This window comes from Osmerus eperlanus, chromosome 6 (assembly GCF_963692335.1).
Source record: "Osmerus eperlanus chromosome 6, fOsmEpe2.1, whole genome shotgun sequence".
Taxonomy (NCBI): Eukaryota; Metazoa; Chordata; class Actinopteri; order Osmeriformes; family Osmeridae; genus Osmerus; species Osmerus eperlanus.
This window is the reverse complement of record NC_085023.1, coordinates 21,263,497-21,286,065: the sequence shown is the minus strand read 5'-3', so window position 1 is coordinate 21,286,065 and position 22,569 is coordinate 21,263,497. Positions and strand designations below refer to the sequence as shown.

Below are 22,569 nucleotides of genomic sequence, written 5' to 3'. Positions count from 1 at the left end.
AGGTGGCTGAGTGGTTAGGGAATCGGGCTAGTAATCAGAAGGTTGCTAGTTTGATTCCCGGCTGTGCAAAATTACGTTGTGTCCTTGGGCAAGGCACTTCACCAGACTTGCTTCGGGGGAATGTCCCTGTACTTACTGTAAGTCGCTCTGGATAAGAGCGTCTGCTAAGTGTACATGTCTAAAAGTACTCTTTAAAATGCAGAACTTCCTTGTATGTCAGTGGCAATTTCTTCCTGGATTCAGTAGCATATAGCTTTGTACATTAGAGAAGTGAAAGTTTGGACCTTAAAGAAAAAAATTATGAAAATAGGTTGGGTTGTTGAAACTGGGCAACAGATTTTAAATTCCGGTGGATCTACAATTACAAACCATAACATAGGTGCGCATGGTTCCTAGAGTGACAGGGCAATGAGGAAGTCACCAGGTAGCTACGCACACAAACCGCGAGTCCAAACTCTGGAGATACACTTCCTTCATTCAAGTCGAGTTGACTCTACTTTGTGAAAAAGAATGTCTAGAACTGAAGGTCCTGTGCAAAACGGAAATATTAAACAATATGTAAACCAGTGTGACTTGAAAAACGGTATTAAGAAAAGGACAAATGGATATCACAAGGCTGAGGTATGTATAGCCGTAAAGGAAATAAGTATCGACCGCAACGTAGGTAATTGCATTCCTACAATTGTCATCATTTAAAACAGGTTGTTCAGAAGATATTGTCAAAATAATATACTCAGTCGGGGAATCGACTAGGCTGGCCAACGTTTAACCAGGGGGTACTCACATGCTCTTTAATGAGAAGGAGTCGAGATCAGATTCAATCTTTTAGTTTGGCGCGCCCAGTTCAGTTGACACTGACAGTTGTGATTTAACGTAGTCAACGTTGTTGGTCTACAAAAAGCGGTCTGGGATTTCTCACACTAAAATGACTTGCAAAGCAGTATTTTACTTTTTCTTTACTTTTAGTATACAAGGGAGTCACTTCTATTTCTAAATGTGCCTCAATTGTAAAAATTGTATTTATGTGGATGAGGAAATGATCCAGTACGAACGAAACCACATAGGCTAGCCTATGCAAAACAAAATAGGGCTCCTGTTTGTACTGGTATGTCAGTTTTTGAGCTAACGTCAATCTTCTTAGCTAGCTACTGCTTTGAAGTGTCCACCGTGTTGGACGAAAAATCAAGGTTGCACAACGCCCACATTGTCATTCATACTCCAGCAACCTTTTCAAAGGTGTAGTTGGACCTAGTCCTGCTGCAAGTAAAAAGTTGTAATTTTTGACCCCATTTATTTTTTAACACACTCAAGTTGTGTTCCACAACTTGAGTGCCAGAGGGTTACCACCGGCCTTGAAAATACTTGAAAGTTTGTCAAGTATAGAAAGTTAAAATCAGGCCTTGAAAGTTTTTGTAAATGGGACATGAACCTTGAAAGGGTTGGAATCCACAGTTTAGATATAGTCAGGCTATATTCTTCTACAACATATCATATAGAAGTGATTGCTTCATAGTGGACTTAGTTACATAAACTAGTTTAATTTCTGCGACTGACTCTCCAACTTGCATAATGCAATATATCTAGAGTTACACTTTACATTTAGTTGTCATTGGATCATTTAAATGTAGCTAGTTTACCTGTAATGTTCATGAAGTGCACATTTTAAGGATTTGTGGTTGGAAGATTAGGCTATTGCTTCAAATTGTGTATTTGTAATGGTGTCAGATGCGTGCACATTGCCCAGTGTAGGGCTAACACATAATCAAATAAAACTACAATCCCTGGGTTTGGCAGTGCTTACAATATTAAGGCCTCACCTCATTCCTAAACATATATGATGTAAAGTGGAAGCAGTAGAACTTCTGTGTATCTTGGATGGTTTTAACATGATATGATCAAACAGAAGGACATGTCGTTCATCGTCTTTATAGCTGCATTTTCTGATCTCTGTCAGATCCACTGACTGTCAATAGGGGTGGGGGAAAAAATCAATTCACGTTTGAATTGCGATTCAGTCTTCTAGCGATTCACATTGATTCACACATGTAAAAAACACCCTTGTAATGTATTATGTATATTTTTTTTGGGGGGGGGGGATTACAAGTCGCAAAATATCGTGAATCAATTTTTTAGTGATTCGTGACACCAAGAATCGATTCGAATCGTAAGGTACCAAAAGATTCCCACCCCCTACAATACAAGATACACAAAAGTTCCTCTTGGTTTCAGTCATGAGTCTCATGTAATATAGACAAGAGAAGTGTCCCCTTCAGTGTCAGCAGATGTACAGGCGGGAAAGTCACTGCCACAAGAATGTCCTAGTGAGTGGTGACAACGATCTGTAATTCATGCTGCATAACAATGTTGCATCCTTGAAATTCATTGAATTTGATGTTGAATAAGGTAGGGGACAACGCAAGCTTACTAGAGGCAGTTTTAAAAGTCCCTTGAAGAAATGTTATCTTTAATCTCATGTTCTTAAACTTAAATTGGGGTTTTCCTGTATTCACTGGCTGGTAAACTAAAAACTTTTATAAATGGTAAATCTTTTCTTGGTCATATTTTTAATTACCAACGCTAACATCATTAGCTAAAAGGCTTAGTTGCGATGTACGTTTGAATATTGTCTTCATTACTATTCTCTGTTTATGGCTTTAGTCTGTTACTCTGAATCTGAAATGAAGAGATTAAAAAGTAATACCTGTTTAACAGCATGTCTGCTGATTATCGAAACGAAAATCTCCCTCACTATATGAGATCATTCCAAGGATCAATGTTTGTTCACAATGCAGAATACACATGCTTATGTGTCCTTTCTGTTTTGTGCTGCAGAGAAATGGCCTGTGGAAGGGGCCATGCCCCAGGCGACGCATGTCAGAGGCGTTTGAACAGGCGCCCATGTATGTGGCTGTTATGACATACCTGGGATTTGGCATCGTCACCCTTTTCGGCTACTTCAGGGACTTTCTCAGGGCGGTGGGCCTGGAGAGATGCAACCTTGCCCAGGAACGGCATGAACAGAAGGTGAGCAACACCTCGCCCCACTTTTTCTTTTTCTGTCTCAGTCTAGCTCTCTCTCTCTCTCTTTCTCTGTCTGTATCTCTCTCTGTCTCTCTCTCTCTTTCTCTGTCTGTATCTCTCTCTCTTTCTCTGTCTGTATCTCTCTCTCTTTCTCTGTCTGTATCTCTCTCACTCTGTCACTTTCTCTCTCTCTCTCTCTCTCTCTCTCTCTCTCTCTCTCTCTCTCTCTCTCTCTCTCTCTCTCTCTCTCTCTCTCTCTCTGTCTGTATCTCTCTCACTCTCTCTCACTTTCTATGTCTCTCTTTCGCTCTCTGGACATATAGTTAACATCAAATATAGTGGTGGTAGATAGTCCAAAACTCACTTTGCTCATGCCCTATTTCAATGCAGAAAAATGCTGCTTTGGATGAGTGGATGTTCAAAGCAGTCCTTTTTTCTCAGTCTTCCTCCTCCTTGTTTATCCTTGATCCTGTGATGCTGTGGGTGAAAGTGAGGACACCGTGGAGAGTATCTGTTGAAGACTTAATTAATTCTCAGAGGATTCAAATGTATTTTTTACTGCTTCGCTGTTATCCTCTGAGATCGTTCCAACCAAAAAGTTCCGCTTTTGGAAAATGGGAAGGGTATAAATACTGAATCTGTTGATGTGTTCTACAGATGACTGATTCAACCACCACGGAAACACACTTGCTGTTAGTAGATTTACAAGAGTAATTTATTTTGCCATATTAAGCCATTCCAATCAGTCTGAATGTCAGAAAGACAGTAAAAAGTGCTTTGTTCAGTGACAAAGGGGCAGATGTCTTGGAGGGTAAAGAAGCAAGTGTGCGCCCTGTGTTTGGCAGGGGTCACTTTACGAGTGTGTGTCTGGGGCCTTATGTGTGCTGTGCTCTCTGGGAGAACTCCCTTCATTGGCTCAGATGCTTCATGTTGTTTATGGAGGCTTGAAACTGGGATCATCAAAGGCTCTTATAAACACGGTTAATGACATTTCTCCATATCAGTCATGCTGGTGTGCTGTGTTCCTGTCCTAAGGGAGCCCTTTGAACACAGCAGTTACCAACCTTGTGATCAGTAGCGATTCAAACGGGCTGTAATACAATCTCCACTGGACTTTATTTCATAGGGCCCTCCAAGCCTTTCATGGCCCGTCTGTTAAATATGACACATCTTTATCCCTCCGTCTATGTTATTTCATGCCATTAATTGTGTTTTAAATGTTTACTTGCATCCTCTGATTTAATATTTCTGTTCGTTGGCAGGATTTCGTTCCACTTTATCAAGATTTTGAGAACTTTTACAATCGTAACCTGTACATGAGGGTGCGTGACAATTGGAACAGACCCATTTGCAGTCTGCCTGGTCCTGTGTTTGATTTGATGGAGAGAGTTTCCGATGACTATAACTGGACCTTCAGGTAATGTCCTTCATTTCAATTACTAAATAATAGAACGTTATTCTCCAACGGGGACCTGATCCCGCTAATGCGCGTAGAATGATCTGTTTCGAACACGATGTGCTTGTTTTAGTTTTGTAATCAAACCGGACGCAATCAGGATAGAAAATGATAAGCGATGTTTCCGCTACTGCAGGTTAACTGGGAAGACGATAAAGAATGTCATCAACATGGGCTCCTACAACTACCTGGGTTTCGCGGAGAACAACGCCGACTTCCTGAAAACCGTGGCTGACAAAACACGTCAGTATGGCGTTGGGGTCTGCAGCACAAGACAGGAAATGGGTAAGTCTGGTTGACTTTCGATTCCACGGAATACGCACTTTCGACTTTCGGTGTTGAAGGTTAGAAACCACGGGAACATGTTGTCCAGAGTGATTGCGCTTGTTCCAGGGTTTTACTGCAATATTTCTACAGTACACAGTTTTATAATTCCCTTTTTGTTTGTATTAGTCATATATTAGGCCGTAAGGTAACTAGGGTACAGTATGATACTGATACGGTTAACCATCAAACTGGCAAGAAATTCCAACTCTTTTATCTCAGGCACCATCATTTATTATCTTTCTCATGAATTATACTGCCAGAATCTTTAATTATTTTCCAGCGGCGGCTATGATGTATGAATAATTCAGCCATTGTTAAATTATGTACAGTTTGAGCATAAGCTGGGATCATTACATAGTGGTCCACATGGAGCAATGGAGATATCCTGGTGTATTGTAACATTACGAAACACTTTAAAATAGTCCACGGAAGTATCAGAGTTAGAAGTGAGGAGATCTGAAGAGACATCTGGTAATCTAACCTATATCTGGCCTTACTACTGCTGTACGACTGTTGGCCAACTTTCGCAACTTCCTTAAATGCCAGAACTAGTCAATCAGGTTTCTGTTTCCTATTGTTGTGGTATAACCTGATGAGCGGTTCAAACGTTGTCGACAGTCTCCACTTGAAACCTTTCATAAGCCCCTACTTGACTAAATGTCTTTGTTCTGGCCAAATAGTTGTTTAGTTTTGGTGTGGGCGTGGGCACAATTGGGGCTGCACAATCTGCTGTACCTGGGCCGGGGGCAGGGCGACAGGGGCGATGATGTGACACTAGGAGCCCTGAGAGAGTGTGTCCCTCCAGCTCCCTGACACGACCCTGATGACCTTAGAGACAGGAACCGAAGGCCAGGGGATGAAAGAGCATGCGATCATTAGTCATGTGGATGTTTGTACAAAGTACCTCCCCACCAACACCACCCACGCCATTTATTATTCATGGAAGAATTTTATTTATTTATTTGTTTCTTTTTTTTACCCAAATTAGGTGGTTTCTGCACATGTTTGTAATGTGTTTCTTTTTTGGGGGAGAGCCCTTTCCATGGGGTTATATTAAGCATCAATTATTAATGATCTCAGCATCCATGTTTGAAGAACAACACCCTCATATCCAATGTTTAGCTCCCATGGAGTGATTTATCTACAGAGCGCAGTCACATCTGGTGAACTGGCCCCAAAGCAGACTGCTCACTGTGAGTTGCTGCTGTCTGCTTAGAGGGATCCTGAGTGTGGCCATGTTGTGCTGGAGTCAACTAGGAAGGGGAAGTTGCTGTGTTTACTGTGTGTGTGTTTGAAACGTATAAAAAAGGTTGCGTCAACCATTTACAGGTAGGCATTTCAGTGTGTCGTCCTCCATTTCTCACTGTTCTAACAGTGATTAACAGAGACTGAATTCCTCAGAGTGGTTAACTTGCCTCTGGGGATGATGGACCTGAGGTACAAACGTCTCAAACATTAGAAGCTGTGAGGCCGGTGACATGGTGATGTCATTCCTAGAGTAAAACAACTGAACAGTTTTATTGGTTGTTTTATAAGATTACATATGCGAGGTCAGAGATGGAAATGATTAACTCCTGGTGTTGAAATCTTGGCAGACGTTCTCGTGTCACGTGTGCTGAAAAACTAAAGTAAGTGTAATCCTGAAGATCCGCCCACGCGCGGTTCTGATCCGCAGGCGTCTCCAACCTTGATCAGGGGCTGCTGTTACCACGGTGAAAACGTTACTTGGCATTCAGGCGAACCTGTGACATTCACACAGCCTACACCGTTTAATCAGAAGTTTAATGGACATAATTCACACTTGACTTGAGGTAACCCAGGTGACTCTGGGAGAACTCCACTCTCCTGGCGGATCCCATGCAGAACTAAAGCAACACTGCGGGGTGGCATGGTGATCAGGGAGCAGGAGGACAGAGCCGGCATGGTGATCAGGGAGCAGGAGGACAGAGCCGGCATGGTGATCAGGGAGCAGGAGGACAGAGCCGGCATGGTGATCAGGGAGCAGGAGGACAGAGCCGGCATGGTGATCAGGGAGCAGGAGGACAGAGCCGGCATGGTGATCAGGGAGCAGGAGGACAGAGCCGGCATGGTGATCAGGGAGCAGGAGGACAGAGCCGGCATGGTGATCAGGGAGCAGGAGGACAGAGCCGGCATGGTGATCAGGGAGCAGGAGGACAGAGCCGGCATGGTGATCAGGGAGCAGGAGGACAGAGCCGGCATGGTGATCAGGGAGCAGGAGGACAGAGCCGGCATGGTGATCAGGGAGCAGGAGGACAGAGCCGGCATGGTGATCAGGGAGCAGGAGGACAGAGCCGGCATGGTGATCAGGGAGCAGGAGGACAGAGCCGGCATGGTGATCAGGGAGCAGGAGGACAGAGCCGGCATGGTGATCAGGGAGCAGGAGGACAGAGCCGGCATGGTGATCAGGGAGCAGGAGGACAGAGCCGGCATGGTGATCAGGGAGCAGGAGGACAGAGCCGGCATGGTGATCAGGGAGCAGGAGGACAGAGCCGGCATGGTGATCAGGGAGCAGGAGGACAGAGCCGGCATGGTGATCAGGGAGCAGGAGGACAGAGCCGGCATGGAAACTCTACGAAGACACCAGATGCCAGTGCAGCCTGATTAAACGACCTGCACGTGCCAGCAGGGTCTGAGAGTCTGACGGCTTTAGGAAACATCTGAATCGATCTGACTGGGGCGGAGCTGGATGGAGAAAGCAGAATAGGACAGGCTGGAAAGAGAGAGAGAGATGTTGTTGCTCTGTAGACCTCGCTCCTCAGTCCCCCACTCCCTCTTCCTGAAACATCTTGAATGTGTCATACTGCGCATTTTAATGTATTCTGTCTCTTGTCTCTCTGTCTGTCTCTCTCTCTGGCTCTCTGCCTGTCTCTGTCTCTCTCTGTCTCTATCTCTCTCTGTCTGGCTCTCTCTCTCTCTCTCTCCAGCTCTGTCTTTATCAGTGATTAGATTTAGATAGATTTAGACCATAGATGTATGATAATGATGTTCATTTGTTTAAAAAAGTAAATTGATGGAGACTCAGTATATTTCGCAATTATATTGGCTTGATATAATGCAAATGACTATTGCATGAAGTTACTCTAATGTATGACAACAGACCAGTTGCAGATCTTGCAGTGAAAAGAAAAAAACTTTTCCACCAGCTGTCCTGGACAAGGCCATTAGCATGTGTCTTTCTTGCACAACATCGGAAAAAAATGTTTCAGTATTCATATTACTATCTGATCATGGGCGCTGTGGAACACCCAGCAGATTGATTAATAAGCCTGGTTTTGTGATTTTGTCATAATTTGTTGATCTTGTACAGACTTGGAGGGGATTCTTCACCCAGAGTGCAACCGTCCTCCTGCCCTATGATTGTGTAGATACTCCCCCTGGCTGACCAGTCTCTCACCGAGCTCCTATTAGGTCCTGACACCTGCCTGAGATGACACAGAGCAACAAAGCCACAACATGGTTAGGCTGTCATGGCTGCTTCTTAAGAGCCGTGGTGGGTGTAGAGCTGTGTTCTGTCCTGTCATAGTGATTGTTGTTGTCGTTGTGTCTGGCAGGTAACCTCAGAATACACCAGGAACTGGAGCAGCTGGTGGCGTCTTTCCTGGGAGTAGAGGCCTGCATGGCCTTTGGGATGGGCTTCGCTACTAACTCTATGAACATACCAGCACTGGTTGGAAAGGTCCGTCTCAAACACACACACACACACACACACACACGCACACACACCACACACACACACCGCACACGCCACAAAACAAAGCACTGCGCCACTTCTGCTCTGTAGAACCGACTTTTCGCGGCGGTTTAAAGGGATCTAATTAGCTCAGCTTTTGTCCCTTCCCCCCAGATGGCCTAAATGAATGAGAACGCTGCTGAATTACACTCAGCTCCCCTCCCACCCCCATTAATTAAAATCCTAATTAGACATAACAGCAGCCAGGAGGAGGCAGGCCCAGGGCCTCCACAGTCAGTCAGGCCCGCACGCTAGGCAGCGAAGGGCAGCCGTCGGAGCGGGCGCCCCTCACGGGCATGACTGCTCCACGCCCGGCTCTGTTGGCGCACCAAGCTAGCCACAAGGCTTCGCCGTCGGCAACGCAGAGCTTGGCTGTCACTGATTGGACTAGACAGGAGGGGGGAGAGGGAGGGGGTGGCCGGGGGCTGGGGTGTAAGTGACTGTGTGGTGGGTAGTAAACGCAGCGATGGTGCAGATCCTCCAGGGAGAGTAGAAAGCATCCAGAGTTTCTGGATGTTTCCGTCCAGCGCAGGTAATCTCCTGAGACCCAGGCTGTAGCAGGCCCGACCAGACAGCCCTGCTGACTGGTACACCAGGGAGCCCCCCCCCCCCAGACCACTGACTCTGGAGTGTGTTTGAGCTGTGAGGGGCGATGCAAATAGGAGGTTGCTTGGCGATGGTTGCTTGGCGATGGCTGCTGCGCTGCGTCTGTGTTTGAGGAACGCTTGTATGTGTTAGAGGAGGCTTGTTAGTTTTGGGCCTGGCTCGTTTGAAGGGATGTTGTTTGTGACCCCGCCCTGTTTCGGCCTGTTTCCAGGGCTCCTTGATCCTGAGTGACGAACTGAACCACACATCTCTCATCCTGGGAGCGCGGTTGTCAGGAGCAACCATCCGGGTGTTCAAGCACAACAGTGAGTAGACCCAGTCTGGAGACGTACCATACGTGCTCCCTCCCTCCTGCTTCCTGCTTCCTCCCTCCTGCTTCCTGCTTCCTGCTCCCTCCCTCCTGTTCCCTCCCTCCTGCTTCCTGCTTCCTCCCTCCCAGGGGATTGTTGTCTAACTTTAAGATGAACCAAATCACATGCTGTGTCCAAATATCAAACAATAATAATGAATGTAGATGAATACACTGTGGACTATGCCAATTAGGCTTTGTGTTGTCTAATTCTTTTTCCTAGAGAAGATAAGAGAGGTAAATAAGATTGAGTGGAGGACTAGTGTGCGTGCGTTGGAAACGTTCCCCCTCCTTCTCTCGGCAGACAGGACAAATGAGCAGATCTGACATGCAGACCTGCAGCAGCAAATGTGTGCTGACAGGTACAAGCAGAGTCAGTTAAGGGTCCTTCCAGGGCCCGGGGGCCTGGCTCCTGGGAGAGCAGGGCCTCAGGAACCTCACCAGCTGACCCCTCCCTGCCTATCTCCCCCTTTCCTCCCTCCTCCATCCCTTCTTCCTTCCCCATTTCCCCCCCTGACTCCCTCTCTCCCTCCAATCCCTCACAGCCCAGCCCATCTCACCCCCCTGCCGTGCGCTCGGCATGTGGCCTGCGGGGCTGTTTGTAGCCGCGTGGCAGCCAGGGATCATGAGTGATGTGCATACCTGGGGATTCCTGAGCAAGGTTTTCAAGGCCCCGTGCAGGGACAGACACGACAGTCATGTTGATAAACGTGTTCTAGTCTCAGTCGATTGATTGTGGGCTGATTTAATAAACGAGGCAGCTCTTGTTCGACTGTTTCTGTTTGGAGGTGGTTGGGTTTCGTTGCGAGTTGGTCAATACTGCCATCTCCTGGCCGCTGTGTTCTGTACATCAGCAGCTCATAACATCGAGCTCTCACGACATGATCACAGGACAGGGAGTGTTTCAACACTATTTAATAAATGCACCATTGCTGTTTGGCCATTATTCCTCCCTGTGAGACCCTCTGTTCCCATAGGCCTTCAGCCTTTCCACAGTGTGTGGGCTGCTTCTCTCTAGCTACATCTTGCAGGTATTAAGGAGTTACGTTCTGCTTTGGTACTTGCTGTTTGAGCTTTATGAAAGGTGCTGCTGGCAGGTGAATCAGTGATCTGCTCTGGCCATCCTTATCTCCCCACAGGCTGTTATCTTTCATAGTGGTAATATCACAGGTTTATGACACACAATCAATCTTTTTATTATTTTATTTTTTTCAGCCATACTCTGCAATGATTTTAAACTACATCCTTTTATGATGATGATTCTGATGAGTGTTTGTGTGTCGGTCTGTGTGTGTGTGTGTGCGTGTGTGTGTGCCTCCCAGACATGCAGAGCCTGGAGAGACTGCTGAAGGAGGCTGTGTGTTCAGGTCAGCCTCGTACCCACAGACCCTGGAAGAAGCTGCTGATCATGGTGGAGGGCATCTACAGGTCAGCATCCCTCCCTCCCCTCTCTGCCTCCCTCCCTCCCCCAGCTCTGCTCTGACTGCAGGCTTACAGGTGCTCTGTAGTTTAAAGGGAGCCAGGGTTCAGCCCACTCAGACGGCAATCTTTATTAGTGACCTGAGGAGCCCTCTCTGTCTCTCTCTCTGTCTCTCTCTCTGTCTCTCTCTCTGTCTCTCTCTCTGTCTCTCTATGTCTCTCTCTCTCTGTCTCTCTCTATGTCTCTCTCTCTCTGTCTCTCTCTATGTCTCTCTCTCTCTGTCTCTCTCTATGTCTCTATGTCTCTCTATGTCTCTCTCTCTCTGTCTCTCTCTATGTCTCTCTCTCTCAGGCATGTGTGTGGCTCAGGTCTTGTGATGTCCTCTTTTCCATGTTCTTACTCTGTATTGTGGAATAATCATGAAGGTGTGTCTGTGTGTTCGGAGAGTGCGTCTGTGTGGGTCAGGAGGTGGTTAGGTAGTTGTTTGAGAGAGAGGGAGAGAAGGAGGGAGGGAGAGAGGGACTGCTGTGCTTTAGGGGTCTGGTGCTGTTTGATTACTGGAGGAGGGAGATTGTGTGTCTGTCCTGGCAGAGAACAGTCAGGCGCCTGTGTGACCCTCCATCTGTTCATTAGCTCCAAATCAAGACCACATGGAGCCACTGAGATCCACTCCACTACACCTCCATCCACTACACCTCCATCCACTCCACTACACCTCCATCCACTCCACTACACCTCCATCCACTCCACTACACCTCCATCCACTCCACTACACCTCCATCCACTCCACTACACCTCCATCCACTCCACTACACCTCCATCCACTCCACTACACCTCCAACCACTCCACTACACCTCCATCCACTCCACTACACCTCCAACCACTCCACTACACCTCCATCCACTCCACTACACCTCCATCCACTCCACTACACCTCCAACCACTCCACTACACCTCCATCCACTCCACTACACCTCCATCCACTACACCTCCATCCACTCCACTACACCTCCAACCACTCCACTACACCTCCATCCACTACACCTCCATCCACTCCACTACACCTCCATCCACTACACCTCCATCCACTACACCTCCATCCACTCCACTACACCTCCATCCACTACACCTCCATCCACTCCACTACACCTCCATCCACTCCACTACACCTCCAACCACTCCACTACACCTCCATCCACTACACCTCCAACCACTCCACTACACCTCCAACCACTCCACTACACCTCCAACCACAACTGGGTTTCTCCCTCTCTCCCCTCCCTCCCTCTCTCCCCTCCCTCTCTCCCCTCCCTCCCTATCCCCTCCCTCTCTCCCCTCCCTCCCTCCTTCTTGTATTACTCACTCTCTCCATTCCTCTCTTGCTCACTCCTCCACAATCCTCTCTCTCCCTCTCTCTCCCTCTCTGTCTTATCTTTCACCATCGCTTGCTCGCCTGGTCCTCTTCTCTCTATCTTGTTCTGTTCTTTATCTTGCAGTTCTCCCACGGTATCTTTCATCTCCCCATCGAGGTACAGCTCTAAGGGAGACATTCCCCTAAACATACCCGTCTAAATGAGTGTGTGATGGGGAAGGTGGACCAGGGGGAGTCCTCTTATCCTCCAGTGATCTGCCAACGTTTTTTTTGTGGTCGTCAACGGATATAAATCCAACCTTTTAGTTCCACCTCAATCCAGCTCTTAATTGGAATGACTTAAATGCCTTATCTGCAAAGCCACACTTATCAGAAGATTCCCTGCAGATCACAGACAGGGCAGGTACAGTTTTTAAAGCCCCCCCTCCTCTCCCTCCCTCCCTCCCTCCCAGGACATCAAAAGAGTTGGATAAAGATTGGAGCATGCTTTAGCTGGGATCATGCTTCCTTTGAAGTCCTCATAAGTCTTGCAGGAACCCTGTCTGTTGTCGTTTGGTTTACAGGAGGTACAGGGGTGCTCCATCACGGGAGACTAGCAGGTCTGGGAACTCAGTTTCCTGCCCAGGCACAGCACACACTCCCAGCCTCCATCTGCCCTTACAAGGGCTGCCGTGCACGGCAGGAATGGAGGGAGAGAGGTGGGAGGAAAACAGGAGAGGGGGAGGGATAAGATCCTTTGGAGATGGGGCATGGATGGTTGTATAATGTGTAGGTGAAGCTACAGGAGGCCCAGTCAGCTGTCAGCCCTGTGGGTCACACTGTGGTCACACTGTGGTCACACTGAGAAGGAAATGTTGCTGTGCTCTCTTCTTCTTTAATAATATATGTGTGTGTGTTCCTCCACCCCAGCATGGAGGGCTCCTTGGTGCGCCTGCCTGAGATCATCGCCCTGAAGAAGAAGTACAAGGCCTACCTGTACCTGGACGAGGCTCACAGCATCGGGGCGGTGGGCGGCTCAGGGCGGGGCGTGACCCAGCTGTTCGGGGTCGACCCTGCTGATGTGGATGTGATGATGGGGACCTTCACCAAGAGCTTTGGAGCGTGTGGAGGCTACATCGCTGGGAGCAGGGTAGGCTAGTATTAACACCTGCTCACAACGCTCCACCACACCTCTGTGTTCCTGTCTGCTGGGAGCAGGGTAGGCTAGTATTAACACCTGCTCACAACGCTCCACCACACCTCTGTGTTCCTGTCTGCTGGGAGCAGGGTAGGCTAGTATTAACACCTGCTCACAACGCTCCACCACACCTCTGTGTTCCTGTCTGCTGGGAGCAGGGTAGGCTAGTATTAACACCTGCTCACAACGCTCCACCACACCTCTGTGTTCCTGTCTGCTGGGAGCAGGGTAGGCTAGTATTAACACCTGCTCACAACGCTCCACCACACCTCTGTGTTCCTGTCTGCTGGGAGCAGGGTAGGCTAGTATTAACACCTGCTCACAACGCTCCACCACACCTCTGTGTTCCTGTTTGCTCAGCAGAAACCTACACCAGATGTCTTCACTTTGACTAGCTTGAGTTGTTTAGCATCTCCTCCCGTGCTTGGAACTCATTTGTCACATCTGTGGCTAGCAAAACAGGATAATCCTGGGGTCTGTAGATGGCTGTGCTGATAGGAGGTTCCGTACAGTAGCGTGGTGAGTCTTCAGGATGACGAATAGCGTGTGAGCTGTTTGGCCCTGTCTCACCCATTGTCACACCCTCTCCTCTGAGGACAGATGGATGGAGATTCCTTCTCTGGACGACTTCAGAACTATCCCTGACCTCATCTACACCAGCCCTTATGTCCCTCTCCCTCTCTCTCTCTCCCTCTCTCCCTCTCTCTCTCTCTCTCTCTCTCTCTACCTCTCGCTCTCCCTCTCTCTCCCTCTCTCTCTCTCTCTCTCTCTTTCTCTCTCTACCTCTCGCTCTCTCTCTCTCTACCTCTCTCTCTCTCTCTACCTCTCTCTCTCTCTCTCTCTCTACCTCTCGCTCTCTCTCTCTCTACCTCTCTCTCCCTCTCTCTCTCTCTCTCTACCTCTGGCTCTCCCTCTCTCTCTCTCTCTCTCTCTCTCTACCTCTCTCCCTCTCCCTCTCTCCCTCTCTCTCTCTCTACCTCTCGCTCTCCCTCTCTCTCTCTCTCTCTCTCCCCCCGTCTGTCTCTCTCTCTCCCTCTCCGTCTCTGTCTCTCTCCCTCTCCCCCGCCCGTCTCTCTCTCTCGCCTCATGTGCCCAACAAATGTTCAGATCTCCGTGTGTCTCGGAGTCTTTGTCATTTCTCACGACTCCATTAAAACGTGGACTTCAGTCCACAACCACATCAGCAGCAGCGTGCCAGTTGATTAGAAAGGAATCGGGGTGAGGGAACCCATGTTGTTTGAATTAGCTGAGCAGAGAGGACCTGTTTCCTGCCTGCGCGCAGGGCCAGCCCGGCTCCACGCTGCTGGGACACCAAGGTGCAGCTGGCCGCCTGCCAGCCCCTTCTTGTGGCGAATGTCGGAACTGCGCTCTAGATTACACAGGATGGCCTTTAACAAGCGTGATGGTGTTTGAAGTTGGAGCGCCGCCTCCCCTGACAGCTGTCTGCGGTACACGTCTAGACTCCACTGAAGGGAACACTGGGAGGAAGCCTTGATATCGGACTGATTTGTTGTTGTGGTGAGATCTCGAAATCCAGCGTTAAATGGATTCAGGGTCGGCCCACTAAAAACAGTTCCAGCAGATGTGTTCTGGAAGGCAGGGATATGTCGAGCATATTTTATAAGCTTGCCAGAAATAAGTACCCTAATGAGTAGACTGCAAACTGCTCATAACTCACTTCATCCATGTGTGGGTGAGGCTGTTTGAGGCTCTCTACCTGTGAACGCAGGGCTGGCATGTGCAGGGCTGTTGCAGTGTGACCGGACAGTCACCGAGCTGCTCGCAGGCTCAGAGGGTGTCCAGGCCTCCTGCCCACTGGCTTCTCCTCTCCACAGATGTGGGTCAGGGGGGATTTCGGACGTTTCCTCTTGGCCGCTTTATCTCTGTCGCTCCGAGATCCTGCAAGGCCCTAAAGCAGTGAAAATCCCCGCTCCGTAAACGGAAGCAGATGGCGGTTCAGCCTCGTTCTCCTCCTCAGGTCGAGCGTTTCCCCCCCGAACCCTGGCCCTCACGTGCGGAGAGGCCCACCGCCCCCCGGTGGACACAGATGGCAGCGCGGGGGAGTGGTGTCCTGACTCTCCTCCACCCCTGACCACCAGCACCCCACCCTCCACACCTCCGCTGGCAGGCCTTCTGCCTCCTCCTCCAGACCAAAACCACAAACACACGTGTCTCAGAGACCAGATCAGCTTCCTGAGCCCTGCTCTCTGCTTCCTGCTCTCTGCTTCCTGCTCTCTGCTTCCTGCTCTCTGCTTCCTGCTCTCTGCTTCCTGCTCTCTACCTCTCAGATGATAGTTGAGGCAGATCGTATCGAGCGTGGCAGGCTCCCTCATCCTGGCTCACGTCACCTCAGGGTCGCTCTTTCCCCTGAACCAGGGCTCTCTCCCCTGAACCAGGGCCAGACCAGGGCCCCTGGGCACAGTCACAGCCCCAGACTGGTAAAGAACGTGTAAGGAAGGTGTTGGTTGGTGGGATTGGGTTTGATGACCACTCAGAGATTGGGCACGCCCTAGTGGTCCCTAGGGATAACTACATGCCTAGACCCAATACGCACCTCAAAATGATATCATTCTGTTGAATATAAACATTTTAATCCTCCTGTACCTCACTGCTGTACCTCCTGTGAAGTAAATGTACTACTGGATGCTGTATTCTCATAGAACACAACAAAAGATCAACTGCAGGTTTTGAAATACCTCAAAGGGACAGCTAGGTTGCTGTGTCAGAGTGTCCGTCAGAGAAAATCTTCACACCGTAAAATTACCTAGTTTGTTTCATATAAACAATAGTAACATGCATGTGCCTCTAAGAAACGGTAATAGATTAGGTGTTTTTCTCCTCACAGGGACTGTATTTCCTACACAACACCAGTCAACACTGTCTTTACCTCTCTGATTGATTGATTGCTAACTTCTGATTAACTGGTTGATTAGAACCTCTGATTTGTTGCAGAGGCTGGTGGACTACCTTCGCTGCCACTCCCACAGTGCGGTCTACGCCTCCGCCATGTCTCCACCAATCACGGAGCAGATCATCCGGGCCATCAAGTGCATCATGGGACTGGACGGGACCACAGTGGGTGAGCGAACATCCTTCTCCCTCCGTCTTTAATCACACCCCAGGAGCAGAGAGTCTGGCGCTGGGTAGACTCAGCCCGGACCCTCCTTCAGAGCAGGACCAGTGTTAGCCTTGTAGGTAAGCCCAGCTCTACAGGGGAAGATAAACAGCCGCAGCGGTCTGGAAACGTGCTAGCGATTACAGGGGTCCGGTCAGGGGGTGGGAAGACAAACAGGGCCCCTGCACGTGACCCTGCCTGGGGGAAAATCAGTTTCACGTGTGCTGAGAGGAAAGATGAACAGCCTCGGCAGTAATGGCTCCAGACACCCAGAGCCTTTGTAGCCTGGCCGGTCAGATCCCTTTGGGAAGGGAGGACTCTTCTCTGGGCACTGCCTCTCTGGGCCTGGCCTCTCTGGGCCTGGCCTCTCTGGGCCTGGCCCCTCTGGGCACTGCCTCTCTGGGCCTGGCCTCTCTGGACCTGGCCTCTCTGGGCCTGGCCTCTCTGGACCTGGCCTCTCTGGACCTGGCCTCTCTGGACCTGGCCTCTCTGGGCCTGGCCTCTCTGGGCCTGGCCTCTCTGGACCTGGCCTCTCTGGGCCTGGCCTCTCTGGACCTGGCCTCTCTGGACCTGGCCTCTCTGGACCTGGCCCCTCTGGGCCTGGCCTCTCTGGGCCTGGCCTCTCTGGACCTGGCCCCTCTGGGCCTGGCCTCTCTGGGCCTGGCCCCTCTGGGCCTGGCCCCTCTGGGCCTGGCCCCTCTGGGCCTGGCCTCTCTGGGCCTGGCCCCTCTGGGCCTGGCCCCTCTGGGCCTGGCCCCTCTGGGCCTGGCCTCTCTGGGCCTGGCCTCTCTGGGCCTGGCCTCTCTGGGCCTGGCCTCTCTGAGCCTGGCTCCCTGCAAACCTTCAAATTCATTTAACATTTGTAACAAAGACAGGACAGGTAAGTTAGACAGTTCCCTAGTGGTGTCTAGGAGGGAGAGGCCTATCTAGGACCCTACAGTCCATCATACAGTTCTGTATGTACGGTCTCACAGTGTTATAGTCACACAGTACAATGAAAGGTACATAAGTGTGTTGGATATCGACTACTAGAAAGAGTGAGTTCTCTATTGAAATGAGAGAGCATGTGAGATTACTTGAGCCTGCATAGTTTCTACCTGCGGCTGGTTTTCACATCAGTCAGCCAGAGTCCAGATGGTGTGTGTGTGTGTGTGTGTGGCAGCAGAGCGGGAGCTGAAGGTCTCAGGATCTGTGGTGCTGAGCGCTGCGTAACCCTCTCCTACAGATGCCTGGGGCCTGACGCACCCTCGGAAAACAGCTGCTTGTTGTGAGGAGATCCCTCCTGACCTGCCTCTCTGGGAGGAGATCCAGCACCAGGGGCGCTGGGCTCTCTGCACCAGGGGCGCTGCACTCGGGCCAAGCAGCAGGTCTGTGTTTGGGGAGGCTGGAGGGGGACTTGCTCCTCAGGGAGGGTCCTCAGGCAGGGTCCTCAGGGAGGGTTCTCAGGGAGGGTCCTCAGGGAGGGTTCTCAGGCAGGGTCCTCAGGGAGGGTTCTCAGGGAGGGTCCTCAGGGAGGGTTCTCAGGGAGGGTTCTCAGGCAGGGTCCTCAGGGAGGGTTCTCAGGGAGGTTGTGAGAGCGTGTCGTGGGTTGACGGGTCAGAGGAACTGGACACACACACACTCCTACACACACACACACACACTCCTACACACACACACTCCTACACACACACACACTCCTAGACACACATACACACTCCTACACACACACACACACTCCTACACACACACACACTCCTACACACACTCCTACACACACACTCCTACACAGAGAGAGAGAGAGACAGAGAGACAGAGATCATCACAACAAGCAGCAGCAAGAAACATGTATATAGTATATAGTACAGTGTGTATACTTAATATATGTGCATACACAGCACGTGTGTGTGTGTGGTTAGTAACAAAATCTAAGGTCCCCAACCTGTTCCCAGGTAAGCAGAGGGATAGGGGCTCTGTGTTCCTGTCCTGGCCCGAGCCGAAGACCTCCTCTGTGGCTGCAACAGAGGATCTGCCTGGGCCTCTGCCTGGGCCTCTGCCTGGGCCTCTGCCTGGGCCTCTGCCTGGGCCTCTGCCTGGGCCTCTGCCTGGGCCTCTGCCTGGGCCTCTGCCTGGGCCTCTGCCTGGGCCTCTGCCTGGGCCTCTGCCTGGGCCTCTGCCTGGGCCTCTGGCTGTCCCTCGCTCCACATGGTTAGAGAGCCCTGGGGGGTGCTGCAGCAGGCCCCTTCTCATGCTATTGATTTGTCTGTGGTGATATTTATCTGGACATAACACTTAAGCGCTACTTGTGTTGGGTTTCATCCTGGGCTGTGGTCCAGGGGCAGGGTGTGGGGGGGTGAAAGCTATCGTATCCTGCGCTGTAAAGCCCTGCCTTGGCAGCGCACGCCGCATTGAGACACTGACAAAACAAAACCATCTGCTGCTGGATCATGGAGGAGGTGGCTGGTCCACTGTAGAGGCTGGAGGGGTCATAGTGGAGGCTGTTTACTAGAGGCTGGAGGGGTCATAGTGGAGGCTGGTAGAGCCACAAGCTAGATGCTAGAGCATGTGTAAGCTTCTGTATCCCTGCTACTATCTGTACTGTCTGGATCAACAGTCACCAGCTACAAGGGCTAGGTGCTAGAGCATGTGTAACTGTGTCTCCTTTGCTGTTGTTCTGTAGGCATCAGTAGGGTTCACCAGCTGGCAGACAACACCAGGTACTTCAGATCCAGACTGCAGGAGATGGGATTCATCATCTATGGTAACGAGGACTCTCCTGTGGTGCCCGTGCTGCTCTACATGCCTGGCAAAGTGGTGTAAGTACCTTCTCTCCTGACCCTGACAGCACACCTGGAGGAACCCACACTGGGAACTGCCATCAGTATACAGTTGCATCATGTCACCTGGGCCATTCCTGCATGTCACCCCGCTGTACTAAGGATTCAGACAAAGTGGAGGCCTTAGGATTTGAAGTCTAAATGCTTGAGAACCAGTTCAGTGACAGGGTTAATGATTAGCAGACCATAGGTGTAATTCTGGTCTTTTCAAAACCTTTACAGAGACAGTAATTTCCCCTTGTCAGTCCAGAGAGGTCAGTGTTGATTCTCCCAGTGTCTCTGCATGGGGGCCTTGCTGGATGGGCCAGATGCTCGGGGAATCAGTGGTGTGAGAATGTGCCGTGCGAGTGTGGCCCTCTCACAGGCGTTTCAGGGTCCTTCCAAAGATAACAGGCCTCTGGCACGCATACAAGCTGCTGGCAGCTGCCAGGCCTTTTAACTGCTCACTATGCCCTGCCTGCTAGTGCCACAGGCAGGCAGGCATCTCAGTCTGTCTCCCACACTGCAGGATCCACCACTCTGTCTCTCTTACACACACACACACACTTTCACCCTCTATCTTTCTGTCGGTCTCTCTTTCACACACATACTTTCACCCCCTCTCTTTCTCTCTCTCTTTCTGTCTCTCACTTTTACACACACACCCCCACCCCACCCCTTCCTCGCTCTCTCATCCCCCTCCAAAAAGAATTCACTCCAGCCACCGCTGCTGAGATCAGAGAGTTCCTCCTATGTGAGCTGACTAAGTGTTTACATAACCTGTAACCCTGTCAGTGAAAGGTAAACAGGATTGATTATATTCAGGGGCCGTACATGGAGCTCTGCTGCAGGTGTTTTAGCTTAAACCAAAGGGTGCAGGGCTGCCTGGGATGGCTGGTCTGTGTTCCTGCCTGGGATGGCTTCTCTGTGGTCCTGCCTGTGATGGCTTCTCTGTGGTCCTGCCTGTGATGGCTGCTCTGTGGTCCTGCCTGTGATGGCTTCTCTGTGGTCCTGCCTGGGATGGCTTCTCTGTGGTCCTGCCTGGGATGGCTTCTCTGTGGTCCTGCCTGTGATGGCTGCTCTGTGTTCCTGCCTGTGATGGCTTCTCTGTGGTCCTGCCTGGGATGGCTGCTCTGTGGTCCTGCCTGGGATGGCTTCTCTGTGGTCCTGCCTGTGATGGCTTTTCTGTGGTCCTGCCTGTGATGGCTTCTCTGTGGTCCTGCCTGTGATGGCTGCTCTGTGGTCCTGCCTGTGATGGCTGCTCTGTGGTCCTGCCTGTGATGGCTGCTCTGTGGTCCTGCCTGTGATGGCTGCTCTGTGTTCCTCAGGGCCTTCTCTCGGGCCATGCAGCAGAGGAGGGTGGGTGTGGTGGTGGTGGGATTCCCAGCCACGCCCATCGGTGAGGCCCGCGCTCGCTTCTGTCTGTCTGCCGCGCACACCAGAGACATGCTGGACAAGGTGAGACTCCCACACACACCTCTCTCTCACTCACACCTCTCTCTCACACACACACCTCTCTCTCTCACACACACACACACACACACACACACCTCTCTCTCACTCACACCTCTCTCTCACTCACACCTCTCTCTCACACACACACACCTCTCTCACACACACACCTCTCTCACACACACACACACACACACACACCTCTCTCACACACACACACACACACACACACCTCTCTCACACACACAGACACCTCTCTCACACACACCTCTCTCTCTCACGCACCTCTCTCTCACACACACACACACACCTCTCACTCACACACTTTTGCATACTTACCTTCCTACACTGTCCTCAGGTGCTGCAGGATATGAATGAAGTGGGAGATGATCTGTGCCTGAAGTTCTCCCGGAGGAAGTACTGCCCACGACCGCAGCTCTTTGACCAGACAGACTATGAGCTGGACAGCTGATGGCCTGACCTCTGACCCCTGACCTCTGCACCGAGAGACTGTACCGCTCCACATGTGGAGGGGGTGTTCCTGTGTCACTGTGACAGCGGACCACTCACCCCCCTCGGTCCCACTGCACAAGAAGGACAAACTCAGGACCATGTCTGGCAGCGGCTTTGAACAACACACCTTTATAAAGCGTGTGAATGAAGAGATCCGTATATTTCTTATTACGATTTAGGAACAGAGAGACAGAGAGAACTGTATTATTATGTATTAACTTAAGCCCCACATCCCGTCCCTTTAAGAGTTTACTAGTTCTGTTTGTAGAGATTATGTACAAACGTGGATGGAGTGGCTGTGGTTGTTCCGGTGTTAGTTTGTCTGTGGCAGGAGTGTCGTGATCACTGGAACAAACATCTTCATGAGACCAAACAGATCTGTAATACATGAATGTAGGATTTGCATTCTGTTTGATTTATTTACAGTTAAACTTGTTCGTTTCTTGCCATGATACCAGTGTTGAGCGAAAAACTCTGATTGTTATCGATTGTCTGAACATAAATGACTATCACATCCAGACAGTGTTTGAAAACAGTTCTAGTAAATTGCTACACAACCAGTGTGGTATCTATAGAAACACATAATAGTTTCATTATACATAATAGTACATAGTTTCCATAAAGATAGACAGTTGGAATTACCTCATCGACATGCAATTAAATCTCAAATCTAAAAAGTATGGAAGCAAATCAGTGACTTGATGTCTAGAATTTTTAAAGGCATTGAATACTTAATATTGAAATTTAAACACACTTTCCATTTTAAAGAGTTGAATTCCAAACCAACAAATTCAGGTACTGATTTGCTTCCATAAAAAAAGCTCTTGGGCACAACAGAATAGGTGCTTTGGCATGTTTTGTGGCAAGACATTGTGTATTCAGTCTTAACAGCTTAATTGTTGCAACTTAAAGAGGGACTGTTTTCTCTCCCTCACAGTGTCTGAGTTCTTTCAAGCTGAACATTCTGAGCATGTCTCACCTGAGCCAACAGAAACCAACCCTAGTAATTAGCTCTTGAATCTGAATTCTCCTGGCATGGGGTAATCATTTGATTAACTTGTGGAGGAATCCAAGGGAGATGTTGAGTGTTTCACAAGGTGTCAGCTTAAGTCTAGTCCACACTTGTTTTGCCCAGAGGATGATAAAACTGTATTTTCCATCACGTGAACAACATACTGCAGAGGTTGTCTTTTACAAGACCGGAGAAGAATACA

The 22,569-nt window shown here is 49.8% G+C and overlaps 1 protein-coding gene across 1 annotated transcript; it reads left to right on the top strand.

Moving 5' to 3' along the window:
• The first annotated feature begins 376 nt into the window (after positions 1-376).
• On the top strand, positions 377-21,873 carry sptlc3 (serine palmitoyltransferase, long chain base subunit 3). Its single transcript, XM_062464349.1, has 12 exons — positions 377-621; positions 2,833-3,024; positions 4,284-4,438; positions 4,614-4,762; positions 8,377-8,501; positions 9,373-9,466; positions 10,833-10,938; positions 13,213-13,432; positions 16,433-16,559; positions 19,255-19,390; positions 20,719-20,848; positions 21,201-21,873. The coding sequence occupies exons 1-12, from the start codon at positions 511-513 to the stop codon at positions 21,312-21,314; spliced, it is 1,659 nt and encodes a 552-aa protein (XP_062320333.1). The 5' UTR covers positions 377-510; the 3' UTR covers positions 21,315-21,873.
• The last annotated feature ends 696 nt before the right edge of the window (positions 21,874-22,569 follow it).